Source organism: Coregonus clupeaformis, chromosome 12, assembly GCF_020615455.1.
Source record: "Coregonus clupeaformis isolate EN_2021a chromosome 12, ASM2061545v1, whole genome shotgun sequence".
In the NCBI taxonomy this organism is placed as follows: domain Eukaryota; kingdom Metazoa; phylum Chordata; class Actinopteri; order Salmoniformes; family Salmonidae; genus Coregonus; species Coregonus clupeaformis.
In genome coordinates, this window is record NC_059203.1 from 4,006,342 (window position 1) to 4,018,539 (window position 12,198).

At 45.0% G+C, this 12,198-nt stretch overlaps 1 protein-coding gene across 1 annotated transcript in view; it reads left to right on the forward strand.

Moving 5' to 3' along the window:
* The window catches only part of LOC121577920 (dedicator of cytokinesis protein 3), a 255,676-nt gene extending 246,905 nt beyond the window's left edge, over positions 1–8,771 (forward strand). The window contains exons 51-53 of the mRNA XM_045224098.1: positions 1,361–1,480; positions 5,319–5,404; positions 8,066–8,771. Coding sequence (XP_045080033.1) covers positions 1,361–1,480; positions 5,319–5,404; positions 8,066–8,707 — 848 coding nt within the window. The 3' untranslated portion in view covers positions 8,708–8,771. The remainder of the gene's footprint in view (positions 1–1,360; positions 1,481–5,318; positions 5,405–8,065) is intronic.
* Positions 8,772–12,198: the final 3,427 nt, after the last annotated feature.

Here is a 12,198-nt window from a genome sequence, read left to right on the forward strand (position 1 = left end):
AATGATGATTAAGTTGATTATAATGATGATGACGACGACTACAATGACGATGATTATGATGCTGATGATGTCGATGATGATGAATCTGCCAATAATAAATGTACTATTACTTTAATTAAACATAAAACACCCTATGAATCAGAAAGCCAAATGAACTGTTGCTGGCTGAGTGTAGAATGGAGTGGAGTGGTTGTGTTAATATCTGGTGTGTAACTCTCCAGTCTTGACCACCCCCCAGCAGCTTACTGTTAGTGTGAACAGTAGAGTGGAGTATTAACATTACCTGGCTCCCCTCCAGTCCTGACCACCCCCAGCAGCTTACTGTTAGTGTGAACAGTAGAGTGGAGTATTAACATTACCTCGCTCCCCTCCAGTCTTGACCACCCCCAGCAACTTACTGTTAGTGTGAACAGTAGAGTGGAGTATTAACATTACCTGGCTCCCCTCCAGTCCTGACCACCCCCAGCAGCTTACTGTTAGTGTGAACAGTAGAGTGGAGTATTAACATTACCTGGCTCCCCTCCAGTCCTGACCACCCCCAGCAGCTTACTGTTAGTGTGAACAGTAGAGTGGAGTATTAACATTACCTCGCTCCCCTCCAGTCTTGACCACCCCCAGCAGCTTACTGTTAGTGTGAACAGTAGAGTGGAGTATTAACATTACCTGGCTCCCCTCCAGTCCTGACCACCCCCAGCAGCTTACTGTTAGTGTGAACAGTAGAGTGGAGTATTAACATTACCTGGCTCACCTCCAGTCCTGACCACCCCCAGCAGCTTACTGTTAGTGTGAACAGTAGAGTGGAGTATTAACATTACCTGGCTCACCTCCAGTCCTGACCACCCCCAGCAGCTTACTGTTAGTGTGAACAGTAGAGTGGAGTATTAACATTACCTCGCTCCCTCCAGTCTTGACCACCCCAGCAGCTTACTGTTAGTGTGAACAGTAGAGTGGAGTATTAACATTACCTGGCTCCCCTCCAGTCCTGACCACCCCCAGCAGCTTACTGTTAGTGTGAACAGTAGAGTGGAGTATTAACATTACCTCGCTCCCCTCCAGTCTTGACCACCCCCAGCAGCTTACTGTTAGTGTGAACAGTAGAGTGGAGTATTAACATTACCTGGCTCCCCTCCAGTCCTGACCACCCCCAGCAGCTTACTGTTAGTGTGAACAGTAGAGTGGAGTATTAACATTACCTGGCTCACCTCCAGTCCTGACCACCCCCAGCAGCTTACTGTTAGTGTGAACAGTAGAGTGGAGTATTAACATTACCTGGCTCCCCTCCAGTCCTGACCACCCCCAGCAGCTTACTGTTAGTGTGAACAGTAGAGTGGAGTATTAACATTACCTCGCTCCCCTCCAGTCCTGACCACCCCCAGCAGCTGGAGTCTGGACAGTGGTACAAGGGAGGTGTTGCCGTTCCTGTCCAGCCACGTTGGGAGTGTGATGCCCCCCCCTGTCCCTCCCCGCAGCCTGCCCCACGGTGAGTACTTTACATGAGTAACGGAGGCGGTTTTAGTGAACCACATCCCATGGTAAGGTGGCAGACGGTTCACCGAAACCTGATCTCTAACAGAATACGGTCAAGCGTTTTTTTGCATTGTGTTGTGCCTTACATTGGCATGCAAGACCCCTATAGAGAACAACAAACACGATGAATAAAGAAGGAAATGGCAAACACCACACGGCATGTCTTTATCCAACACCCCCTATATAGTTCAGCTACACTGAGGCAGAACAGTAATGTAAGGGTTGTTGAGATATTTTTCCATCATCACCCTATATACAGAAGTATGTGGACACCCCGTCAAATTAGTGTCTTCGGCTATTTCAGCCACACCCGTTGCTGACAGGTGTATAAAAACGAGCACACAGCCGTGCAATCTCCATAGACAAACATTGGCAGTAGAATGGCCTTACTGAAGAGCTCTGTGACTTTCAACGTGGCACCGTCATAGGATGCCACCTTTCCAACAAGTCAAATTTCTGCCCTGCTAGAGCTGCCCCGGTCAACTGTATGTGTTGGTATTGTGAAGTGGAAACGTCTAGGGGCAACATCAGCCGCGAAGTGGTAGGCCGCACAAGCTCACAGAACGGGACCACCGAGTGCTGAAGCGCGCAGCGCGTAAAAATTGTCTGTCCTCGGTTGCAACACTCACTACCGAGTTCCAAACTGCCTCTTGAAGCAACGTCAGCACAAGAACTGTTCGTCGGGAGCGTCGTGAAATGGGTTTCCATGGCCAAGCAGCTGCACAGATGCGCAATGTGAAGCGTCGGCTGGAGTGGTGTAAAGCGTCGGCTGGAGTGGTGTAAAGCGTCGGCTGGAGTGGTGTAAAGCGTCGGCTGGAGTGGTGTAAAGCGTCGGCTGGAGTGGTGTAAAGCGTCGGCTGGAGTGGTGTAAAGCGTCGGCTGGAGTGGTGTAAAGCGTCGGCTGGAGTGGTGTAAAGCGTCGGCTGGAGTGGTGTAAAGCTCGCCGCCATTGGACTCTGGAGCAGTGGAAACACGTTCTCTGGAGTGAAGAATCACGCTTCACCATCTGGCAGTCCGACGGATGAATCTGGGTTTGGCGGATGCAAGGAGAACGCTACCTGCCCCAGTGCATAGTGCCAACTGTAAAGTTTGGTGGAAGAGGAATAATGGTCTGGGGCAGTTTTTTATGGTTCGGGCTAGGCCCCTTAGTTCTATTGATGGGAAATCTTAACGCTACAGCATACAATGACATTCTAGACGATTCTGTGGTTCCAACTTTGTGGCTACAGTTTGGGGAAGGCCCTTTCTTGTTTCAGCATGACATATATTGGTTCCTAACTTCCCTGAAAAGTTGCATATCGCGGGGGCTATTTGATGCTAATGCAGTACGCCACAGGATGTTTTTGTGCTGGTCAAGGGCAGTCAAGTCTGAGGAGAACCAGGGGCTATATCTGTTCTTAGTTCTGTATTTTTTGAATGGGGCATGTTTATTTAAGATTGAGAGGAAATTACTTTTAAAGAACAACCAGGCATCCTCTACAACCAGGCATGACAATGCCCCCGTGCACAAAGCGAGATCCGTACAGAAATGGTTTGTCAAGATCGGTGTGGAAGAACTTGACCTCACTAATGCTCTTGTGGCTGAATGGAAGCAAGTCCCCGCAGCACATGTTCCAACATCTAGTGGAACGCATTCCCAGAAGAGTGGAGGCTGTTATAGCAGCAAAGGGGGGACCAACTCCACATCAATGCCCATGGTTTTGGAATGAGATGTTTGACGAGCAGGTGTCCACATACTTTTGGTCATGTAGTGTATTCCCATTGTTACTGATATTGGTTTGTGTGTAAGTGGTCATGTACTGTATGTGTGTGTGTGTGTGTGTGTGTGTATGTGATGTGATGGTAACCATAGTAATCTGTTGTAAACCATGACATGGCCTTTGTGATCAGCACTCACAGGTGCATATTGTTTCAATTCCACTGGAACTGGAATGTCTTTGTACTTCCTGAATTGAATGGAATTTAAATGGAATTGACCCCAACCCTGGTTGGAGTTGATGGTGCAGTTTGGTGGCATTTTATTGGAGTTTTATGGGAACATCTGATTCCAATAGATCTTTAAGGAATTATTCAACTTTACCTCTTTCCACCGTTGATCTCAGTGTAGCTCTTCTTTGTCCATGTATGTCTGTTAGAGAGAACCAGTCCTGTTTCATCCTATCCAGGGATGTATGTCTGTTAGAGAGAACCAGTCCTGTTTCATCCTATCCAGGGATGTATGTCTGTTAGAGAGAACCAGTCCTGTTTCATCCTATCCAGGGATGTATGTCTGTTAGAGAGAACCAGTCCTGTTTCATCCTATCCAGGGATGTATGTCTGTTAGAGAGAACCAGTCCTGTTTCATCCTATCCAGGGATGTATGTATCTGTTATAGAGAACCAGTCCTGTTTCATCCTATCCAGGGATGTATGTCTGTTAGAGAGAACCAGTCCTGTTTCATCCTATCCAGGGATGTATGTCTGTTAGAGAGAACCAGTCCTGTTTCATCCTATCCAGGGATGTATGTCTCTGTTATAGAGAACCAGTCCTGTTTCATCCTATCCAGGGATGTATGTCTGTTAGAGAGAACCAGTCCTGTTTCATCCTATCCAGGGATGTATGTCTGTTAGAGAGAACCAGTCCTGTTTCATTCTATCCAGGGATGTATGTCTGTTAGAAAGAACCAGTCCTGTTTCATCCTATCCAGGGATGTATGTCTCTGTTATAGAGAACCAGTCCAGTTTCATCCTATCCAGGGATGTATGTCTGTTAGAGAGAACCAGTCCTGTTTCATCCTATCCAGGGATGTATGTCTCTGTTATAGAGAACCAGTCCTGTTTCATCCTATCCAGGGATGTATGTCTGTTAGAGAGAACCAGTCCTGTTTCATCCTATCCAGGGATGTATGTCTGTTAGAGAGAACCAGTCCTGTTTCATCCTATCCTTATGAGCGGCAAGTAAATTAGACAACAACGCTAATTTAGCATAATTAGTCTATTTTAACGCTATGCACAAAATAAAAAGGTGTTTACCCTCCTCCACCACAACCCTGATCCTACCAGATCCTCTCCCCTCCAACTACCCACCAACCCTGATCCTACCTGATCCTCTCCCCTCCATCTACCCACCAACCCCGATCCTACCTGATCCTCTCCCCTCCATCAACCCACCAACCCTGATCCTACCTGATCCTCTCCCCTCCATCAACCCACCAACCCTGATCCTACCTGATCCTCTCCCCTCCATCAACCCACCAACCCTGATCCTACCTGATTCTCTCCCCTCCATCAACCCACCAACCCTGATCCTACCTGATCCTCTCCCCTCCATCAACCCACCAACCCTGATCCTACCTGATCCTCTCCATCTACCCACCAACCCTGATCCTACCTGATCCTCTCCCCTCCATCAACCCACCAACCCTGAGCCTACCTGATCCTCTCCCCTCCATCAACCCACCAACCCTGATCCTACCTGATCCTCTCCCCTCCATCTACCCACCAACCCTGATCCTACCTGATCCTCTCCCCTCCATCAACCCACCAACCCTGAGCCTACCTGACCCTCTCAAGTGGACTGTTCTGTAGCCTAGTGCAGAGGCCTGTTTATCCTTCTCCAGATCTTTCTTTCTTTCTCTACTCCACCCCTTCTCACTTTCTTTCTTTCTCTTTTTCTCTCTCTCTCTCATTCTTTCTCTCTTTCTCTCTATGTCTCTACACCACCCCTCTCTCTTTCTCTCTCTCTCTGGTTTAGTTCTGTATATTTCCAACCAACCAATCCGTTGTTCTGTCCTACTGTGTCTCCCTCTGTAGGACACTTCTCCATGCACTTTGATGCTTTCCACCACCAGATCAGCGACCTCCCTCCAGCTCTCCCTGCGCGCTCCTCTTTACGAAAGGTACCCTCCCTGGCCTAGAGTAGCCTACCGTCCTGACCTGTTCAGACCTGGGTTCAAGTACTATATGAAATCTTTCAAATACTTTGAGGATTTGCTTTAGCCTGACTGAAGTTTGAGATTGCAGATGTTTGCATTTTTGGTCTCTTATTTATGTACTTGCAAAAGTATTCATCCCCCTTGACGTTTTTCCTGTTTTGTTGCATTACAACCTGTAATTTAAATTGATTTTTATTTGGATTTAATGTAATGGACATACACAAAATAGTCCAAATTGGTGAAGTTAAATGAAAAAAAATACTTGTTTCAGAACTGCGCAAACTGGCTCTAACCAGAATAGAAAGAGGAGTGGGAGGCCCCGGTGCACAACTGAGCAAGAGGACAATTACATTAGAGTGTCTAGTTTGAGAAACAGACACCTCACAGGTCCTCAACTGGCAGCTTCATTAAATAGTACCCGCAAAACACCAGTCTCAACGTCAACAGTGAAGAGGCGACTCCGGGATGCTGACCTTCTAGGCAGAGTTGCAAAGAAAAAGCCATGTCTCAGACTGGCCAATAAAAATAAAAGATTAAGATGGGCAAAAGAACACAGACACTGGACAGAGGAAGATTGGAAAAAAGTGTTATGGACAGACGAATCGAAGTTTGAGGTGTTCGGATCACAAAGAAGAACATTTGTGAAACGTAGACCAAATGAAAAGATGCTGGAGGAATGCTTGATGCCATCTGTCAAGCATGGTGGAGGCAATGTGATGGTCTGGGGGTGCTTTGGTGGTGGTAGAGTGGGAGATTTGTACAGGGTAAAAGGGATCTTGAAGGAAGGCAATCACTCCATTTTGCAATGCTGTGCCATACCCTGTGGATGGCGCTTGATTGGAGCCAATTTCCTCCTACAACAGGACAATGACCCAAAGCACAGCTCCAAACTATGCAATAACTATTTAGGGAAGAAGCAGTCAGCTGGTATTCTGTCTATAATGGAGTGGCCTGCACAGTCAACGGATCTCAACCCTATTGAGCTGTTGTGGGAGCAGCTTGACCGTATGGTACGTAAGAAGTGCCCATCAAGCCATTTACAAGGCTGTAATTGCTGCAAATGGAGGATTATTTGACGAAAGCAAAGTTTGAAGGACACAATTATTATTTCTATTAAAAATCATTATTTCTAACCTTGTCAATGACCACATTTCCTATTCAAACTCATTTAATGTATGTTTTCATGGAAAACAAGGAAATTGCTAAGTGACCCCAAACTTTTGAACGGTAGTATATTGAAGAAGGTTTTCTGGTCAGATGAGACTAAAATCTAGCTTTTTGGCCATCAAGGAAAACGCTATGTCTGGCGCAAACCCAACACCTCTCATCACCCCGAGAACACCATTCCCACAGTGAAGCATGGTGGTGGCAGCAAGTTTTCATTGGCAGGGACTGGGAAACTGGTCAGAATTGAAGGAATGATGGATGGCGCTAAATAGAGGGAGATTCTTGAGGGAAACCTGTTTCAGTCTTCCAGAGATTTGAGACTGGGACGGGACAATCCTTCCAGCAGGACAATGACCCTAAGCATACTGCTAAAGCAACACTCGAGTGGTTTAAGGGGAAACATTTAAATGTCTTGGAATGGCCTAGTCAAAGCCCAGACCTCAATCCAATTGAGAATCTGTGGTATGACTTAAAGATTGCTGTACACCAGTGGAACCCATCCAACTTGAAGGAGCTGGAGCAGTTTTGCCTTGAAGAATGGGCAAAAATCCCAGTGGCTAGATGTGCCAAGCTTATAGAGACATACCCCAAGATACTTGCAGCTGTAATTGCTGCAAAAGGTGGCTCTACAAAGTATTGACTTTGGGGGGGTGAATAGTTATGCACGCTCAAATTTTCTGTTTATTTGTTTTATTTCTTGTTTGTTTCACAATAAAAAATATTTTGCATATTCAAAGTGGTAGGCATGTTGTGTAAATCAAATGATACAAACCCCCCCAAAAATATATTTTAATTCCAGGTTGTAAGGCAACAAAATAGGAAAAATGCCAAGGGGGGTGAATACTTTCGCAAGCCGCTGTATTGTGGTATGGTTTTCATATCAGCCCTTGGTCTTCGAACCTGCACACTGTTTCTTTTATTAGTATTTGTTTGTATCTGTATTGTTGTCTATCACTTGTTTTCTTTGGTGCAACAAATAATAATATATACAAATAAATACGTTTTGGTTATAATCAAGCACAGATAAAGCATATTGAATTGATTTCAAATAGTATCCCAGATCTGGTCCAGTTTTGTCTGGTCTGGTCCAGTTTTGTTTGGTCTGGTCTGGTCCAATTTTGTCTGGTCTGGTCCAGTTTTGTCTGGTCTGGTCCCCCCTCTATTCCAGTCACCTGTCAGTCCTTCAGTATCAGTGAGTGAGCACTAGGCTGTAGAATATTGAATAGCTGTAGAGATACTTGTTGCTCCGTGTGTGGTTGTGTTTGTAATGGGTGACCGTGTTTTTGACACATTGGTCTTTCAGTTTGGCTGGCTTGTGTTTGCTTTATATCTGTGCTTAGTCATTTTCATCTTGTATTTACGCCTCAAACAAATGGGCAATGCAAATCAATATGTCTGTCATTTATCTAATAATCATTTATTAAGAATAACCCTTTGCCCCGTTGTTTCCCTCGACAGTCAGCCCTGCACCCTATACCTGCCTCGCCCACCAGTCCCCAGTCCCAGTCCGGCCTGGATGGCAGTAACTCTACCCTCTCCGGCAGCGCCTCCTCTGGCGTCTCCTCCCTGAGCGAGAGCAACTTCATGGGCCAGTCATGCTCCACCGAGTCCCATGGAACAACCAGACACCCAACAGACGCCCTGGACCCTGTCTCCGTCACCCCCAACATGGTGCAATCTACCTGGACCATGGACGGAGAGGACCTGGGGATGGACTCCCCCTCTGGTTCCTACCTGCCTGTCCGCTACAGTGTCTCTGAGTCAGAGGTCCTGAATGGCTCCAAGCCCCCTCCCTGTCGTAGCCACTCCTCTCCTGGAGGGGTCACCCCAGTCATCACCAATATCATGGTTCCTATCACCCCTGTCCTCCCAGAGGCCCACACCTTAAACATCCAGAACCTTCCCCACTACAACCACCAGCCCCCGCCCGCGCTGCCCCCCAAGCCCTACCTGAGAGAGGGGTGTATCCCTGAGGAGGAGGGGTGTATCCCTGCCGGGCTCGTGCCCAGGCCCATGCCACGCAAGATCTCTCAACCTCTCATCACCTCTAAGGAAGAGCAGGCCAAGGTGGCGTGGGAGCACGGTATCGCTGAGGAGTGAAGAGGAGGCCTGGGGTGTATTCAGACAGTCATGTGAAACGTTCTGAACGTTTCAGATATAAATAGAATAGAGTTGACACACATGATTCCCCCTATTCTTTCTGACAGACAATCATATATGTTCTAGATTAAATATATATTCTATCTGAACGTTCTGTAATGTTGCGTCCTCCTGAACTGGCCCTTGGTCGAGGCATGTCTGGGGCCAGTGTTAGGCTCTGGGTTAGGGCCATATAGTTGGATAGAAGCCTCTAGTGCCCAAAAGCCTACTTTAGCATGGGCAGTGCCAATGAGGACTTTCATCTTTTTGACTTCCTATGGGTTAAGGAAGGATCACATGATTCCATCCGGGTCATCAGGAAGGATCACATGATTCCATCCGGGTCATCAGGAAGGATCACATGATTCCATCCGGGTCATCAGGAAGGATCACATGATTCCATCCGGGTCATCAGGAAGGATCACATGATTCCATCCGGGTCATCAGGAAGGATCACATGATTCCATCCGGGTCATCGGGAAGGATCACATGATTCCATCCGGGTCATCAGGAAGGATCACATGATTCCATCCGGGTCATCAGGAAGGATCAGTCTATGAAGTGGTAGTAGAAGAAGAAAATAGCCTCAATGGCGCTGCCCATGTTGTCACAGACACCACAATGGCACAGATACACAGATGAGACCTCTTTCCATCTCTTTGGGCATGTCTGTCTGAGGGGCCAGGGGTATAGAGGGGAATGGTAAATAAGGCAGGTAAAAATGATCTCCCCCAGCCCCAGTCCAGATCTCAAAGAGTATCCTCTCTTTGGTATTGCAGAATGCTAGCTAGCAGTGTTCTAAGCTTACAAATGCATTAAAATGCAATCTAAACGTGTTCCCCCAATGAGTGTATGAGCTGCTGTGTGTGTATAACAGAAGGGTTAGCTGACAACGTCATGAAAACGATGCCCACGCTTCAATGGGGCAGAAGTCTGTGTGTTGTTGTGATTCTGGATGGCCAGATGGCTAGAAACAATGACTAGACGCTGAGATGTGGGGAATCGTAAGTGGCTGGTTTCCAGTTAGTTTTATCTCGCTCTTGATACCATTTCTTGTTTTGAGGTGTTTTGACTGATGTGACAGTCTATGCTAATATGGCTAAAGCTCGCTAGTTAACCAACAACTATAACAATGTATTTCAAAGACAACAAGTGCTCATTGTGAAACTTTATTTATGTTTTCAATAAACATTGGAGATGAAATATACAGTGAGCTCCAAAAGTATTGGGACAGTGACACATTTTTGGTTGTTTTGGCTCTGTACTCCAGCACGATGATGTTGAAGTCCAGACTGTCATTACAACACTTTTTGTACATAGTCCCCCCATTGTAGGGGACTAAAGGTATTGGGACAAATTCACTAATGTGTATTAAAGTAGTATAATAATATAATAATAATATGCCATTTAGCAGACGCTTTTATCCAAAGCGACTTACAGTCACGCGTGCATACATTTTTGTGTATGGGTGGTCCCGGGGATCGAACCCACTACCTTGGCGTTACAAGCGCCGTGCTCTACCAGCTGAGCTACAGAGGACCCTTTGCCCCTTTGCCCCCAGTTTAGTATTTGGTCCCAGATTCGTAGCACGCAATGACTACACCAAGCTTGTGACTCTAAAAACTTGTTGGATGCATTTGCTGTTTGTTTTGGTTGTGTTTCAGATTATTTTGTGCCCAATATAAATGAATGGTAAATAATGTATCGTGTCATTTTAGAGTCACTTTTATTGTAAATAAGAATAGAATATGTTACTAAACACTTCTACATTAATGTGGATGCTGCCATGGTTACGGATAATCCTGAATGAATCGTGAATAATGATGAGTGAGAAAGTTACAGATGCACAAATACCCCCCAAAAAAAAATAAAAAAAATGCTAACCTCCCCTGTTATTGTAATGGTGAGAGTTTAGCATGTCTTGGGGGTATGATATAAAATGCTAACCTCCCCTGTTATTGTAATGGTGAGAGGTTAGCATGTCTTGGGGGTATGATATAAAATGCTAACCTCCCCTGTTATTGTAATGGTGAGAGGTTAGCATGTCTTGGGGGTATGATATAAAATGCTAATCTCCCCTGTTATTGTAATGGTGAGAGGTTAGCATGTCTTGGGGGTATGATATAAAATGCTAACCTCCCCTGTTATTGTAATGGTGAGAGGTTAGCATGTCTTGGGGGTATGATATAAAATGCTAACCTCCCCTGTTATTGTAATGGTGAGAGGTTAGCATGTCTTGGGGGTATGATATAAAATGCTAACCTCCCCTGTTATTGTAATGGTGAGAGGTTAGCATGTCTTGGGGGTATGATATCTGTGCATCTGTAACTTTCTCACTGATCATAATTCACGATGCTTTCAGGATTATCTGTAACCATGGCAGCATCCACATTAATGTAGAAGTTTATAGAAACATATTATATTCCTATTTACAATAAAAGTGACTCCAAAGTGACACAATACATTATTTACCATTAATTCCTATAGGAATATGGGACCAAATATTGGACTACTTTAATACACATGTAAGTTAATTTGTCCCAATACTTTTGGTCCCCTAAAATGGGGGGGTCTATGTACAAAAAGTGCTGTACTTTGTAAACAGTTTCACCCGATATGGATGAAAATACTTTAACCTCATGGTCATTGTATCATTTCAAATCCAAAGTGCTCGAGTACAGAGCCAAAACATCAACAACAAAGGTCACTCTCCTAATACTTCTGCAGGTCACTGTAGTTTACATGTTGTCAACAATCTAAGCCAACCCTGTCTGTTTTGCCCCAAAGTTACGCACACATCGGATTTGTTGCTAAACAACCGACCTGTGTGTGTGTGTGTGTGTGTGTGTGTGGTATGATGATGAGTGAAATTGGTGTTTGGTCTTTTCATTTCAGTGCTTATTCTTCCAAACTCTGACAAAAAAGTATATTGAATGTCCTTTCTCTAAATTGTCTCACTTACTTGCGCAGACCTTTTGAAAACGTTTTATTATGTACAGTAATTCTATTTTTTTTGATAGTTCAGGTCCACATGCAGGTTCCAAATCATTGCACAAAGGGAAATCATGGATTTTGAACCAATCACCAGACATTTAATTAATTGAGTTAATTGAAGCAAAGCTGGATAGAGGAAAGCTTGCTAGACCTTGACCTCTGACCTTTTCAGTTTTAGAGAAGCAGCACTTTAGCACTTAGATCTGGAGCACCAAAAACAACTGTTTTTAAAAAAATTCTATTCACACTTATATTTTATTAAGAAATGAAGATGGGTTAAGTAGACTCTTGGGTTGTATTGGGTTATGGTGGTTTGGATAGATGATGATTATTATTATTATTATTGAGGTGAGGTGATGTTTATATTACGATTGCTTTTTAGTTTCATAACCATATAATTAACTTACCTTTGTAGGACACTAAAGTGGTATTGGTGTAATAATAATAATAATGAGAGA